Here is an 18088-nt window from a genome sequence, read left to right on the forward strand (position 1 = left end):
AGATGCTTTCCCAAAACAAGGAAATGTCCTGCAAATTGGTGAAAATGTCTTCTCTCTCAAGTGTTGTGACTCTTTGGTCCTTTTTGAACTCTCCCAACTCACTGTTTTTATTCCCCCTCTACATATGCAGTACTGAGATAGTGTCACATTGTAGTTTGGGAGTCTTGCACATTTAAAAAGATCCCCACACTTGAACTCTGTGGTTGGCAACTATCCCTGGTTTCTCTGATTGACAGTCTCTAACATCACTTCTTTTCAGATACTTGTGCTTGGCACAAGTGTGCATTCATTCTGTACCACACATGCTTCAAGAGAAAGACTGACTTGGGTGATTAAAAAGCATTATGTTTGTGGGCATATCTTAGTAGACACCAACACCTAATAAAAGACCATGTTTTCAAGTGTGTGTATCTCACTAGAAATGCTAGTTTTATTTTCTCTTTTAAATTTACAATTTGACCTAACATGCATAGGTTCAAGAAATGTGCAAGTGTGAAAACAAGAAAGCAAGGATCACAAAGCAAGAGGAGAGTTGACTTCTTGGGCAAAGCTTTTAACCCAGAGGTCTAGACATGCGGGTACATTTCAACAATGCATGCCATGTGTCACAGGGGCCATAATTTGATGGTAATAATAGCTCAAATACTGAAATTGGAAAGTGATTTACTGTTTCTACATAAATTAGTCTGTCTTAAAGGTTACTCATCTAATTATATCCCTTCATTCAATTGTATTCTGATATACTAGCTTGAGTGGAACAAGAAAGAAATAGAATTTAGAATGAGCTTCCTAGGAGCCAAACTAGAAATCCACTTTAATGATACAGTGACCAATGAAATGGGCCTTTTCAAAAGCAGATATATTCTGTGTGTGACTGTGTATTTTAGCAGAGAAACAAAAATGAAAATAAAACAACTGAAATTTTTTCTTGTCTGGGAACCACAGACAGAAATTGAACGTCATTGGTTGTTCCTATAACATCAGGAGAAAAACATATCATGTTCTGAGATCCAAAGTTCTATTTCCAAATTATTTAATAATCTTGTCTTGCACACTAGTAGGCATTTGGTTTGTTTGGTTCATCTTCAGCAATGTCTCTCATGGCAGACATTGCTAGTTGAGTGTCCCGTAGCCATTTGTCCATTCTTCATTGATAACGGAGCCTTGTTTTTATTCCTGCAGCAATTAACCCAGCCATCAAGGATAGGGCAAGATTGGTCATTATCCTTTATGACTATTTGGTCTAGAGATGATTCATGTCACCCTAACTTGACCCAAATAGGTTGTGTGGTTTCAGAAAAGATTTATAATTAATGGAAAGTAACTCCTCACTCTCTTGCACCTTAAGAAGCAGTGCTCTAAAGACAGGAGAATTTGAGCTGCTGATTCCGTATCAAAATGATAAACTAATATATAAGAATAGACAAAAGAAAGTAATAGATGGTGACAAAAAGAACTGTTGGAAAGCTTTCAGGCTGGGTGGCATCATAAGACCATGGAATAACTATAATCTTAACTTCTGGTGATGATTTATGCATTTGACAGTGAGTTTCGCTATGTGGAACCAAAGGCATCCTATTCTAAGCCCATTTTTCCTCCCAGCCCAAAGGGGTACAAATGAAGATGACATCATCCTCCTTCTAGCCAATCATCCACATTCCAACCACCTTGAGAATTTGTTGCACCTGTATTCCTCTAACTCTATTTGCCTCACATTGCATCTGTACACACAGACACACACCACACACACACACACACACACACACACACACACACACACACACACACACACCTGCCTTGCTGTAGGTACTTATGAGTGCCAGGTTCTATGCCAGATTCTTATTTCATCCCCAGTTCCCATCTTTGCTTAAGCAATGATTACTCCATTTGCAATCACTCATCGACAACTACTTCAGTTTGATTCTGTAATTTGAATCCCAAACTATTATATCCATGGAACCATACCCAAGCTGTTTATATTTATTCTCACCTCTATATTGCAAGATTTAGGAAAGACTAACTAAATCACAGAGAACATTTATGCTATGCTAGAAATTTGGTAAATTGAAGCTATTTGATTTTCTTTTAAAGTAGATTTTACTTAAGATGTTACATGCAATGACTTTCAGAAAGCAATTCTCTCTTTCCCCCTTGACTGAGGCAGGGTCTTTCTTGCTTTTTCTGCAGATGGTCTGCATAATACAGGCTTAGTTGGCTCGCAAGTGTTCAATAATCCACCTGTCTATGCCTTCCATCTCCCTGTAGGAGGGCTAGATTTACGGATGCACACTACAGCATCTGACTATACTTAACATGGGTTCAGAGATGTAGCTGACTTTGTTAGTACTGAAGAGCAAGAGCTTTTACCCACTGAGCCATATCACCAGCCCTTCAAAATATCCTTTAGACACATGCTAGAGGGAAAAAGCATTGAGAGCATAAGATAAGCAAATGGCTTGTGTCTCAAACTTGTCTGTACCAGGTCTGAATAATTTTGGATGACAAATGTGATTGCTCTGTGACTCTAAGTCACCATTAGACATAGGTTTAGTGATTATAACTACCTAAAGGTGACAAATATCTATATAGATGCATACAGAAAGTTATATGTAGATGTGTGTGCATGCTGTTATGTCACACTTCCAATAGTGTCTGACCCATTGTGTGTACTCTGCAAAACTTATAGCCCATGGTATGTACTCTATGCAAAAGCTTACTTACAGTAATAGTATTTTCTTATTTTATAATTATTTAATCCATAGTCATCAAAGTGTATAGATTCTACCCTATAAACCCCTTTCTTCAGTTTTATATCCACTTCACCAATTCAAGTCAATATCTCTTTTATACAAGAACTGAAACGACCTCCCATTTATCTCTCTGGTTAGACTCCCATTCTTTAATTCGTGATGGGGGAATGTCTCTCTGTATGCTGCGAATATGTGTTGCTCTGACTGGTTGATAAATAAAGCCATTTGACCTATGGCAAGGCAGCTTAGAGACAGGTAGAAAATTCAAAGGGAGAGACAGGAAGAAAACAGGGGAGGGGGAGTGAGATGCCAGCCTGCCTCCAGGGATCAGCATGTAATGGCACACAGGTAAAGCCACAAAACACGTGGCAACATATAGATTAATAGAAATGGGCTGAGTTCAAATGTAAGAGCTAGTCAGTGGAAAGCCTGAGCTAATGGCAAGTTTTAATTAATATAAGCACCTGTGTGTTTACTTGGGGATCATGAGTAGGAGAGATTTGTCCCAACCACCAGCCGGCCGAGACACAGGAAATCTTCCAACTACAAATTCACACACAAAAAAGTTACATTTCTAAAGCATAATTCTGGTGACTTTTCTGTTTTATAAACTTCCATATAAGAAAAATAACTCTAGAATGAAGTCTGTGGTGTTGACTATGCTGTATTTTCAAATGACCGTGCTGTCTTATTTTGCTCCAATCTAACTGACTCTCAGTTCGCTTCTCACTACATAAAACAAAAGCATGCTCTCCTGTCTTTGAGATGTATTTATCTCTTTTCTAAGAGTTACTTTCCTTGAATTCACACTTATTCCTTCAGACTCAGCAAGATTATGGCAGTGGTCCCCTAGCGAGATGGCAATGATTTCCCAAGCTCTATTTTCCCCTCTCAGGAAGAGATGATCATGAACTTCTCTGTCCCCATTGTCCTCAGCACACACACTGTCATTATAGCACTTGCCACTGTGGATTGCTGCTCCCTTGTCCTGATCTTCATTTGGGAAACAGGTATAAAACTATAGATAAGCAATAAACCAAACTCAAATTTTATTTGCTTGTTGGCTCACATTTAAGTGGTGATTATACCTTTTACAAGAATCTAGAGAAATAGCTATCATTTCCTTTGAGTCTTTCGGTCTGATAATCCAGAGCACTTTGCAGCCACATTTATGGTGTTAGAGACAGCAAAATAAGGAGCAGAAGATGAATGCTAATTTAATCAAAGTAGGTTTAGATTTACTGTCTAATATCAAAGAGAAATACATTAAATGACTCCTTTGATGCTGCCTGTCTGAAATCAAGAACATTTAAAAGGACAAAAGCTACTGATTTAAATTCTCCATCAAAGATTTTTAAATATTTTAAAAGAAATCAATGATTATTGGCAATCTCAGTGAAATGGAATTGAGATGACATAGTTATTCTAAAGGGAAATTTACAGAGATGAATAGGCCTCTGGGTTGAGTTTCTGTTATGTATTGCATTTTGATTCCATTAAAACCAGAATCTGAATGCTGTATTTGTTCTTACATTGATACTTAAATCTGATTCATAAATCAGTGTAAAAGAATCTCAAAAATGCCAAAATTCAAATAGCCATATGATCCAGCTCTACAAATCCTGCAATATTCTCAAAGAACTCTACATCATACTATAGAGAGATTCTTTAACATCTATGCTTATCTCTGCTCTGTTCACAACAGCCAGGAAACTGAACCAGCTTAGGTGTCCATCAACTGATAAATGGATAATAAAAATGGGGTACATATACACAATGGAATTTTCTGAAACAAAAACAGAATTATGAAATGAAGGAAAATGGATGGGATTATAAAGCTTAAGTAAAGGTCAGAAATGGCAATGTTGTAGAACTCTTTCATACGTGTACCCTAGCTCTGTTATATATATGTATCAATGTATGAATGTGAGAAACATCCTTGGACCTGGAAAGGGGTCATGAGACATGTTTTTTTTTAAAAAAATGGCTTTATGTTAGGGGGGTGAGAAAGACAATTAAACATTTGAGATATTAAAGACGAAGAGGAAAGAGTGGGGTAAACAGTACAGTAAGGAAAAGAAGGGGTTGGAGATGAAGGAATGATAGAAGAGGGAAAAAATATAGATTAATCAACTAAAACCAAATATGCATGAAAATTCCTCAAGGAATCTCTTTACTTTATGAATTAATGTTTAAAAATGTGCTCCATAACCATCTAAAACCAAAGAAGTCTGAATTTAACCTAATAACACAAAAAGACAATATAGAATTACTTCTCTCTTTAGCAAAGTCCAAGTTCTCAGCCTTGTGTCAAAGAGACAAAACATGATGTATGTCAAGAATCCACTTGCCACATCTATAACCTTGACATGGCTTATTGGAAGTAAGTAGACAGTATGATGATTGGAGGCTGAAGGGAACTGGTAGAGGCTTGTCAGAAGGAAGTTTGATTTATAACCTTTCTAACTGATGACTCTTCCAGACTTGCGTCAAATGGTCTTTCTGGATCTCAGCCCTGAATTTATTTAACCTTTGTGGCTGTGCCAATTTATCTACACCTATTAAGTCTGCCTTTCCCAACAATGTGGACCCCATTTAGGACAGACATGGGGAACTGTAAAGTATTTTTGGCACGTAGCTCCTTGACTTCAAGCCCAGTTCCATTTCCTGCCTTATGTGTGAATAACTTGGGCCCTTAGTACCCCCATGTCTATGTTCTGACTTCTGAGGTTTAAGTGAAAACTCACATAGACTAATAGAAAGATATTTTCAGCCATAAGTCAAGAGATTAAATGTTCAATGTCCACTTGGTTACCAAATAGTTTTTGTGGTTATGCACACTCTCTGGGCTTGAATTTCTTTGTGCATTGTATGTTGGACTCAATTATTTACAAGATCTCATCCAGTTATATAATATTAAGAGTCTTAATTATTATCTTTTCCTCTGGGTCCTCCTACAGACCCTTTAAATTCATGAGAGATGATGTAATTGTCTAGGTTCTTATCCTTAAATTCTCTTGCTTACTTTTTTAATATATGCAAGTTACTTGCCTATTCCCACATATTACAAAGTATTTTGATTTAGTATATATTATTGTCATTACTCACCTATTAGTATTCCCCTTGTTTCTGTCATTCCTTTCAAATTAAGTACATCCTAAAATAGTCCAATTTTATGGAACTGCCAGAATCCCTAATGCTAACATTTCAGGGGTAACCCTAAGATTTTCATGAAATGGGAAACAGCCTACACACATGTTTTTAAGCTTTCAGAAAACTATTCCTGTAACTTCCAAAATAGCAGTCCAGAGAACTCTACACTGTAACTCCTGCTAAGACTACTCTATACTGTGACTACCAGTACAGAGCACTCTATACTATGAATATTGGTTTAGAACACTTCGTACTGGGACAAATGGTCAAAAACACTCTATACTGTGACTACTAGTCCAGAGCACTCTGCATGGTGCATATTGGCCCAGAGTACTCTATATTGTCACTACTAGTCTGAACATTCCATGTTGTGACTACTGGTCCAAATACTCTATACCTTGACTACTGGTCCAGAGCAAGCTATACTGTAAATACTAGTCCAGAGTAGTCTACACTGTGAATTCTGGCCCCAAACAATTTATAATATGACTAATGGTCCCCAATACTCTCTACTATGACTACTAGTACTCTATACTCTGATAATGGTCAAGAACACTCTATACTGTGACTACTGGTCACAAACAGTCTATACTATGACTGGTTCATCACACCCTATGTGTGACTACTGATCCAGAACACTGTATATTCTGATTACTTGTCCTCAAATACACTATACTGTGACTACTGGAAGAACTAAGCTCTTTTTAGCAGGATTGTTTATAACAAAGTGCAATGTCTTAGTGTTTTGGATAAAAGTAGCCTGAAACCAAACTTTTACATTTTAATGAATAAATGGGGGGACTTAAAATAATCTAACAAGACATTATATATTATTAATTGAAAATAATTTGAATAGAGTTGAGTGATAGGTTTTTTAAATCACTATGTTTGACCACCATGGCCAAGTCACAATTAATAGAATACCTAGCTAAAACCAACCCTAATACAATTTTATTTTATTTTTGCAGAAGTCAATATTTAACATACAAAGGAGATTTTGAAGTCTTTCAGAAGGAAGAATTCTAAAAAAATAAATAAATAAATAACTGTGCTGCAATATGGATGGACTCTACTGCGAAATGTGACCATACCCTAAGAAGATTTACTAGCCAGTTACTGAGAGAGGTTGCTGCATATTATGTCGTCTTTCCTGAGACTATTCAAAATCATTGATGGTAAATATTTTTAGCTCTCAGACACTCCCAAACAATATTAAACACCCAGCAAGAAACATCACTCCATTGTGTGTTATAGACTTGCAGCCAAGTTCACAGTGATGTTATTAGGGTTAATATTGCATAGCCACTCAGATCATTGCCAGGAAATGAGATGATTTGGGTATAATTGGAAGAGTAGTTAGATGTGTACTAAGAAGACACATCAGTATATTTAGCTCCTCATACAACCACATGTTTTATAGTTTTAGGAAAAATAATGAAGAAATGAAAGAATGACTGAGAGATACATAGAATTCTTTTTGTTGTTGTTGTTGCTGTTGTTGTTTAGGGATTATATTTTTAAGCACACCAGTTCTACAAATGACAAAACACTGGCATTCCCAGGTACTCACTAGGGTTTGGTGTTGTAGCCTATTCATAAGCAAGTTTGTAAAATTTGTGATTCTACACACACACATACACACACACACACACACACACACACTCACAAGCTCACATGTTTTTCCCTTCTGGTAGTCTGCCTCTTCAATCTATTCAATTAACCTTTCCTGTCATATTCCATGTTATTTATAAAATATTTAGGTTGTGGAGCGCTCTGGCATCTCACTACAATATTTACTAATCTGTTACAATGTCAGAAACACTGCATCCTTTCTGCATTTTATTTTGAGAATTAATGAAATTTTATAAGTGTTTGACAATGAAGCTTAGATGACTAGAAAGAGAAAGGGAGTTAAGGGCCTTTTCTTGGGTCACAAGGCTAATCATAACTTAGAGTAAACATTTGCATACTTTAAATGCCTAGCAAGCACAGCCTACTATGTAGTAAAGCATTAGTAACAACTGCATATGTATTTTAGCCATTTATTGACAGTCAAATATCTCTATTGTTGATCTCACTATTTCCCCTTTTCCTTAGATGAAGCACAGAGATTTTGGTCACATACACTGTAACAGGGGCAGGCCCTGAACCCAGGGATGATGGGTCCACATTCCTAACATTAAGCAGGCTCCCCAATCCAGGCAAATTCAGAACCTAAATCTACCTGTCTAGCAGTAGTGCGTATTTTCTATACACCATTACCTCCCTAACACCAGATATGACAGTGTAGAGAATAAAAAATGTATTCAATTTCCCTGGAACATTTAAGCTGAGTCTTTCCAATGCAGGAAATAAAGCTAGAGACTGCATCGTTCCTACCAGCTGTGCAGTGGAATTGCCATTTGTTATCCAAAGATCTGTATTTCTGGTCTGTAAGGGACTAGCCATGGTATTAGCAAATGTAAAGTCTGAGTTCTGTTGCGTGTCCACAGTGCTACTCTAGCTGGTCATCTGTCATCTTGGAGAGCCTGCTGACTACTAGCCATCTACCTCACTTTATGCTAAGTAACTTTATTAAATTAATTCCAGAGGGCTAGCTAAGTCAGTAAAGGGCTTTCTTTGCTGAGTCCCACAAATGATATATAAAAAGCTGGGTGTGGTGATGTCTGGTTGAATTCTAATCCCAGTTCTGCATAGGCAGAGAGAGGAGGATGCCTGTGGCTCACTGATCAGTAAGACTAGACTACTTGGCAAGTTCTGGGTTGGTCAGTGGATCATATCTGAGGAAACAAACAAAGAAGCATTCTGGCCAGGGAAGCAGGCAGGCTAAATGCAGATCCTTACCTCTCCCTCCATTCCTCTAAGTCCAATCCCCCAGTCTCATCCCACCTCTGTAGTAGACTGCCTACTGCAGTCTCTCCACACTCTCTGCCTCCATTCCCAGGGACTAAGCAGATCCTGGTGGGACACCCTGCTTTCCTCCCTCCTGTGCACTCCCTCAGCCTTGCCCACTCCTAGCCCATGCCCATTTCAAAGTGCCAGCTCCCAACATTAGAAACACAGGGTTTACCTGGAGCCCCCAGTGGCCACATCTATCTGGGTCTCAGAAGAATTTCCTGCCAGGTAACACACAGCCACACACTCTCCTAAGAACCAGAGAGGGCAACAGAAAGCAAGGAACAAAACACTCATCAAAGACAAGACCAGATATCAGCAATCAGAATTTGAAACTTCCCAAACTCCGACTAGACTTTAGTATAAACACACAACCCATAATATTCAGGACAATATGTCACCAATTTAACCCAGCAACCCTACCACAGCAAGTCCTGTGAGTATACCATTGCTGAAGCACAAGAAAAAGCCCCTAAAGTAGCTTTTATAAATATCTAGACGTCCTTAAAAAGGCAATGAATAAATCCCTTAAAGAAATGTATGAAAACACCAACAGTGGGAGGAAATAAAAATAGCAGTTCAAGACATTAAAGCAGAAATAGAATCAATAAAAGAAAGCAAAGTTGAGGGAAATCTGGAATAAAATCATTAGGAACAGAAACCAGAACCTCAGAGGCAGGTCTCAAAAACAGAATACAAGAGATGAAAGAGAATCCCTGGCACCAATGACAGGATAGAACAAATGGATACCTTGGTCAAAGAAAATGTCGACACTAAAATTTACTGGCAGAATACAGCCAGGAAATCTGAGACACTATGAAAAGACCAAATCTAAGAATAATAGAAATCGAGGAAGGAGAATAATACCAGTTCAAAGGCACAGAAATACTTTCAACAAAATCATAGAAGAAAATTTCTCTAACCTAAAAATGAAGATGCATATCAAGGAACAAAAGACATACAGAACAACAAATAGGCTAAAAAAAAAAAACCCAAACACTAAACAAACAAAACAAAGAAAGAATATTAAAAGCTGCAAGGGGAAAAGATCAAGTAACATATAAAGGCAGACCTATTAGAATAAGAAACACTTGACTTCTCAATGGAGACTTGAAAGCCAGAAGGGCTGAGCAGATGTTCTAAAGACTCTAAAAGACCATAGAGGCCAGGCCAGACTAATATGCAAAGTAGAACATTCAATCAAAAGAGATGGGAGAAATGAAATATTCCATGAAAAATAAAACAAAACAAAAACAAAAACAAATTTAGGCAGTATCTATCAAAAAATCTAGTTCTACAGAAGTAGAGAAAAAGGAAACTTCGATCTGACTAGGTCAACCACACCCAAGAAAACACAAGGAATAATAATCTCAGACCAGAAAATCAAAATAGGGTAAGCACATACACACATCATCACCACCCACCACCACCACTACCACCACCACCACCACCACCACCACCACCACCACCACCACAACAACAACAACAAAATAACAGGAATCAGCAATCACTGCTTATTGATATCTCTCAATGTCAATGGTATCAATCTCCCAGTAAAGATATACACATTAACAGAATAGATGTGAAAACAGGTTTGATCCTTCTACTGCATTCATGAAAAATATATTATCATCAAGGATATATATCATCTCAGGGTGAAAAGATTGGAAAAAGATAGTCCAAGCAAATGGATCTAAGAAACAAGCTGGTGTAGCCATTTTAACCTCTGATAAAACAGACTTCACACCAAAACTAGTCTGAAGAGACAGGGAAGAACACTACATACTCATCAAAGGAAAAAAAATCCACAAAGAGGACATTGCAATTCTTAACATCTATGTACCAAACACAAGGGCATCCAAGTTCATAAAGGAAACACTTCTATGATTTAAATCAAATATTGACCCTCATATACAGATAGTGGGAGAATTCAATACCCTACTCCTGCCAATAGGAGGGCCTGCCAGACAAAAAACAAAAACAGAAAAAAAATGGATCTAACTGACATTATAAATCAAATGGCCCAAACAGATATTTACAGAACATTTCACCCAAACACAAAATAATATATCTTCTTTTTTGCACCTCATGAAACTTTCGCTAAAATTGACCACATACTCAGACACAAAAGAAGTCTCAACAGATAAAAGAAAATTGAAATAGCACCCTGCATCCTATCTGACCACCATGTATTAAAACTAGATTTCAACAACAGAAACCAAAGAGGAATCAATGAAAGCTTACAAACTCATGGAAATGGAACAACTTAATTCTGAATGAAAAATGGGTCAAGACAGAATTAAGGACTTTCTAGAATTGAATGAAAAAGAACACAAAATATCCAAACTTAGGGGACACAATGAAGGCAATTCTAAGTGGCAAGTTCATAGCACCAAGGGCCTATATTAAAAAATAAATAAGTGGAGAAATCTCATACTAGTAACTTAATGGCACTTCTGAAATCTCTGGAACAAAAAGAAGAAATTGCACGATAAAGGAATAGATGGCAAGACATAACCAAACCCAGGGCTGAAATCAATAAAATAGAAAAATTATACGAAGAATCAATAAAACAAAGAGTTGGTTCTTTTGACAAACCCTTATCTCAATTAGCTAAAAGGCAGAGAGGGAATACCCAAATTAACAAAATTAGAACTGAAAAGAGGGACATAACAACAGACACTGAGGAAATTCAAAGAATCCTAAGGACATACTTTAAACACCCATACTCTACCAAATTAGAAATCTAAAGGAAATCGATAATTTTCGCAATACATAGCACTCACCAAAGTTAAATCAAGATCAGATAAGCGGTTTAAACAGACCTATAACCATTAGTGAAATAGAAGCACTCATTAAAAATCTCCCAACTTTGGTTAGCAAACAATCATTCATTGATGGTGGAAATGCAAACTTGTACAGCCACTATGGAAATCAGTGTGGTGGTTCCTCATGAAGAAGGGATACCAACTACTTCAAGATTCAGCTGTACCATTCTTGGGCATATATCCAAAGGATGCTTCACCCTACCATTGAGACACTTTCTCAACCATGTTTATTGCTGCTCTATTCTTAACAGCCAGAAACTGGAAACAACCTAGATAGATGTCCCTCAACATATGAATGGATAAAGAAATGTGGTACCATAATACAATGGGATATTACTCAAGCATTAAAGGAAATAAAATCATTAAATTTGCAGGTAAAAGGATGAAATTAGAAAAAAAAAATCATCCTGGGTGAGGTAATCCAGACCCAGAAAGACAAATAAGTATATACTTATATGTAGATATTAGCTGTTAAGAAGATGATAACCAAGCTACAATTAGAGGTTAGGTATAGAGAAAAGAACTAGAGGGGATAGATAGGTCTCCATAAGAAAGGCAAATAGAATATAATGGATGGATTGGCAGAGGGGAGGCTGGAAAAGGAGGATCAAGTTTCAGGGAGGTGAGGGAGGGTATGTGGGAAGAGATAGATAAAATTAATGTCCATTTGAGGGGTAGTATAGAAATCTAATACACCAGAATATTCCATGTGTGGTGTGTGTGTGTGTGTGTGTGTGTGTGTGTGTGTGTGTGTGTGTAGGCAATCTAAATGCAATCACCAAATAGTGGGGAAGACAGGAAGACATAGCCCCAAGTGAACATCTTTTGTCACCATAGAAGCTTCAAGTACTGTGATTAGGTTATGTCTAATTGAGTCATTGGCTAAAGGGGTCCCATGGGAAGCCCCAAACAAACCAGGCCATTGCCAAGACTATAGATGACACTTCACGAACTGTCAGCAAGACACTGTTATTGAAGTCAACACCTACCCAACTCACTGAACTGGGAGAAGTTAAGCCGATGCCTACCCAGAGCCTTCCCCTCTAAGTTATAATGTCTTTGGTGCAGGAATATACTCTGCATTCTACCAAAAGAGAAGTGTAAACAGCAACCCAGCCACAAACCCTTAGATCTACAATGGTATCTTGCTTACAAGGCAGTCTAGTGCAATGGTGCCACAAAGCTTTTAGGGGTAACTAACCAATATCTGGTTTGACTTAAGGCCCACTATACAAGTTGGACCCCATATCCAACACTGCTTGGATGACCAAGACTCTGAGACTAGATAGTCCAGGGACCTAGGGTAAAACCAAATTCTATTGTTCTATTGCTGAGCAATAAAACAACTCTTAGGGACATTTTGCTATACTCATAGATGAGTGCCTTGATCAGCCATCATGAGAGAAGCCCCTCCTGTAACAGCTGGGAACAAATACACAGATCCACCACAGCCAGACATTATGCAGCCAGTGACAGACCTTGGAACACTCAGCCATAAATGGGATGTCTCCATTGCAATCCCTCCCCTCAGGGTTCAGGGAACCCTGTGGAAGAGGAGGCAGAAAGAGTGTAAGAGTCAGAGGAGATGGAGGACACCAGGAGAACAAGGCCTTTAGAGGGTCAACAGGATCAATGCACCTGGGAACTCACAGAGACTGAGGAAGCATGGACAGGACTTGCACAGGTCTGTACCAGGTCCTGCTTGTATATATTATGGCTTCAAGTTTAGTGTTTTTATGGTATTCCTCAGTGTGGAAATGAGTAAGTCTCTAATTCTTATGCCTTCTTTTGGGCTCTTCTTCTGTTTTTTAGTTTTGTCCAATTCCGATATATTTGTTTTTTTTATCATATTATATTATATTATATTATACTATACTATACTATACTGTATTATATTATATTATATTTATTATATTATATTATATTATATTATATTATATTATATTATATTATATTATATTATATTATAAACCCTTAGAAGCCTGTTTGTTTTCTAATGAAAGACAGAAAGGTTATGGATCTGGATGACAGTGAAGAGGAGCTGGGAGGAGCAGAGGGAGAGGAAACCATAATCAAGATATATTATCTGAGAAAAAAAATATTTTCAATAGAAAGAAAAAACTTCAGATTAAAAAGACAAACAAGCAAGATATAGAGTACCTCTGGAAGGACAGCTGAGGTCCTGTGACCTGTACGTGCATATTCACTTATACTCACACTCATACACACACACACACACACACACACACACACACATACACACACACAGGCACAGACACATGCACATGTATGTGTGCAAACACACACTCACACAAACACACACTCACCACATACACACATGTATATATACACACAGTCACACATACGTATTCACAAGTAAACACACAATACATGTATGCATACAGACACACACACAATACACACATGCACATGCGTGCACATACAAATGCATACACATGTGTGTGTGCGCACACAGATTCACTCTATTCTGTCTTCCTTAATGTGACTGTAATTGGGTATAGAAGGTAGCACCCATCCTGTTGGAACCTGCATGAATCCGCCCTGAACTTGTATAAAAATATTTACAGTTTAAGCAATGGGGAGATGGGGAAAAGGTGAAAGCAGCATTTTGAAAAAGCATGGCCCTTCCTTATATTTCATTCTCTAGACCTGATGTTTCTGGATCATTCCATGTTAGCAGAGACTGCTCACTTCGTGTAAATTCTTCTCCAGGCTTTCACTGCCAGTTTTATTCAGTTTGTTTGTGGGATTGTGTAGAAAGAGTGTGTGTGTTTGTGTGTGTGTGTGTGTATACATACATATATATGACTATATACACATTTACATATATGTATGGAATACATATATATGACATAGATGAGAATTTTTAATCAAGTTTTATTTTTAAAATTATGTATATGGATGGGTCTGTGTGTGCATGCGTGAGTACAGATGCCCATAGAGGTGAGAAGGGAGCATTGGATTCCACGGAGCCACAGTAACAGGTAATTATGAGAGGCAGAGCACTGACCTTTGTGCTCTGTAAATGCCTACACATTTTTAACCACCGGACAATCTCTCCCTACCCAAGATGAATCTTTAGCGTATCAAAGTTTGTATTAGGCTGCAGAGAAAACTCTGCACTTGCCTTTCTCATGAGAGTAACTTTATCTCAGAAATAATTAGAATTAAGGCCTGCAGCAGGATAGGTCCTGTGGTGTTTTGAAGGGCAGCTGCTGATGTGACAGAGCTGGGACAATGGGAAGGGCGTCTGCCGACAGAAGATTTGGAATATGGAGAAGCTCCCAGACACAGCCACGTCATCACTTTCCTCTTAGCAATGTGCCTCCTGCTCTGAACTTACAGAGGGAAGCGGGAGACTTGACTCTGGTGAGGGTCTAAAAACTACACAGGAAAATGACGCACACACACACAGGAATGATGCTGCTGAGCTCAACGAGGTCAGACATGGGAGGCATAAACACGCTGCCTGGGAACGTCAGCTCTGTGGTCAGATGGCCCAGGTGTCAATCATGTTTCACCCATGTACTCATTATGTCACTTCAGGGATGACTTATTTAACTTTAGCTTTAGGCTTTGATTTTCAACACTGTGGGGAAAAAAAATAAGTCTTATAAATTGTTTAAAAGGCTAAAATAACAGTAACGCGAAGAGAAATCAAAGTAGTTTTCTGCTATGTGACAAGTCCCACAGGGTTGCTTTTGTCTTTCTCGTTGCTACTGCTAAGAGACATTTTATTTTAATGCGTACTGTCATGCAAATTCATAGACAATATGTTTACACAAAGAAAATCTACAAACCATGACTGTGTATGCTTCCTCAAATACTGCTGGTAAGTTCCACTGATGGCAAATACTGCCTTTTTCTGAAATGGCAGAGGACAAACAGAATCCTCAAATGACATCTACCAAGGTGAATAACAGGATAGAAGGAACACACTCCTCTACCAGCCTTCTACCACAGGTCCAAGGACACAAAACATATGAGGGTCCTAGATGGTTTGATTATACTCCTCTGTGGGGCAGGAGCCTCTTTTAAATTATATGAGAGAGCCTTGAAATCAATACCAATAGACTATGCTCCCTGGCTTCTTTTTGTTAGAACAATGAGCATGTAAAAGTTATTAAACATCTATGAGACTAGTTTATACTTGTATTTATGTACACACACACACACACACACACACACACACACACACATACCAATGCCACTTACATAAGTGTCCTTAGAAATTGTTGTTAGAACCAATCTGTTTTCCATGAGAGCTATGCAATATCGGCAAAGCCGTAAGGACACAGTTTGACAACCTCCTGCATAAATTAGCAGGTGCTCTTTCCCCCTTTCAGACCACCCTTCTTGACATTATTCAAGTAGTCCTAGTATTTCACTGACCCTTCCGAAGAGAAGCCACCCAGGGCTGCTCCGGGATCCATTTGTCACCCTCCTCTTTCTTTGCAGCATGTTTTGAGGCACTTAGTGCCATTAGAAAAAAAATATGTTATTCATGCCTTGTACCGGGCCTGGCTCCTGCTCCCAGGTGGAGCACCAGACGCATAAATGGGGCCATTTAAAAATGCTACCTTAGAGAAAACAGCTCTACAAAATTAGTGAGATGATGCCAAGGAGTTCTCTTTCTTTGCTTCCAGCATGAGCTATCTTCCAGGAAAACGAATTACTGTACCAACCACGGAGCGGCACAATTAAGAGGGGAGGAAATTGGCAGAACATACTGCAGAACATCCCCTAGATGGAGGATGGGGAGTGCGGACGAAGACGTGCCACTCAGAAGTCCATGCATATTTAGCCGTTCAGTTAATACATGGAATCTTTCAGGTCATCCGCGAGATGCACGCGACAAACTAAATATTGACTCAGCAGGAGCTCAAATGAGAGGTCTAACTAAATGAAATGGTACTAAGAGGAAGTTGTTGTATTAAACTCTAAGAAATCATTAAGACACCAAAGAGAGGGAAGAAAGTCAAAGAGGAAAAGTGATAATCAGAGATACACACAACCATGTGTGTGCATGAGTGTGAGGGGGAGAAATAGTCCTGTCCAGGGAAGGACGCACAAATTGGTTACCCAAAACCAATTGATTAGCTCTGAAAGCATACGAACAATTGACATTATACAAATGGAGCAGGCTGTATTTAGAAATACATAATACACACATATACGCAGCAACAACTAATGAAAAAAGAGGCCATGAATGTGAAAAAGGACAAGGATGGGTACATGAGAGGGTTTGGAGGGAGGAAATGGAAGGGGGAAATGATGTCATTAGATTAAAATCTCAAAAACACCAGAAAGAACTTTAAAAAAAAAAATACAAGTGGGGCTCCTAAAACTACCATGGAAAAACAAATCAAGCTTCAAGAAACATCCTGTGCGCACACATTTCCACCTGCACACACATGCATGTTGGGTTGTGCCATGCTTAACTAAGCTGTAGATGGTATAAAGACTGCTGGGCTGGAGATACGGTTCAGTAATTAAAGCTCTGACTGAGTGCTCTTCCAGAGTCTCTGAGTTTGATCTGCAGCACCCATGTGCAGGTGCACAATCGTCTATAACTACAGTTCCAGGGGAGCCAACGTCGTTTTTTTGGCTTCTGTGCTGGGCACACGTGTGATGCACAGACATACCAGCAGGCAAAATGCCTACACACAAAAATAAAAATTAAAGGAAAGGCTCTGCATGTCTTGTTCTCAGAATCACAATTATCAGAAAAGTCAGCAAGAGGTCAAGTCCTGTGACCCAGAGCTTGACTGTATGCATTCTCCTAAGATCTGCTATCACAAAGGAGCAAGACTGTACTTGGCTCCCACAGGTTGTCAGGGTTATTGTTGTCATGGGCTGCATCATCGGAAAGCAGAATTTCTGGGCCACATTATCACAAGGCCTTGATGAGATACCCTTACTCAATTTAGATTTCTTGGAAATTTCATGTTTCATTGAAGGTCAGTATAAGACATTTTCATTTTGGATACTTCTGTGTCTTATCAACTGGAAGATGACAATATTTTTTTTCATGTATCCTATTGATACTCTAATAGTGATGTAACTAAAGCAAACATTATTTTCAAACTTAAAGCCTGATAAAATATCTTTCTCAATAACCACTTATGCTATCAGTAGTGACAACGTTTTACTTGAATTGCTCATTAATTTGTAGCTTTAATATATTTATCTAGAACATATGTATTCAAAAAGTCTACATTGGTTCATTATCTGTCACAACCCATTATTAATTTAATTTCTAATTTTATGTATTGCTTTGTTTCTTATACTTGCAGTTCTCAGAATCAAGTGAAATGAAACTGTATTTGTAGTAAAACATGTTACAGACTGTAGTATTTCTGCTTGTCTCTCTTCCTTGCTGAACTCTTAGAGGACAGGAAGCTTGTTTTCTGTGTCATGGCAGGAAAATTAGAATAAATA

General features: G+C 38.3%; 1 protein-coding gene across 2 annotated transcripts in view; it reads right to left on the reverse strand.

The window, feature by feature from the left end:
• Positions 1 to 18088, reverse strand: part of Ctnna3 (catenin alpha 3) — a 1349586-nt gene that overhangs the window by 12817 nt on the left and 1318681 nt on the right. Inside the window, exon 18 of one of the 2 annotated variants that reach the window (XM_059281473.1) lies at positions 14853 to 15236. The exons of the other annotated variant lie outside the window; for it this stretch is intronic. Within the exon in view, the coding sequence (XP_059137456.1) occupies positions 15231 to 15236 (6 nt within the window). The 3' untranslated portion in view covers positions 14853 to 15230. Of the gene's footprint in view, positions 1 to 14852; positions 15237 to 18088 lie in introns of those variants that run through there. 2 annotated transcript variants of the gene reach the window in all.

Source organism: Peromyscus eremicus, chromosome 16_21 (genome assembly GCF_949786415.1).
Source record: "Peromyscus eremicus chromosome 16_21, PerEre_H2_v1, whole genome shotgun sequence".
Classification (NCBI taxonomy): domain Eukaryota; kingdom Metazoa; phylum Chordata; class Mammalia; order Rodentia; family Cricetidae; genus Peromyscus; species Peromyscus eremicus.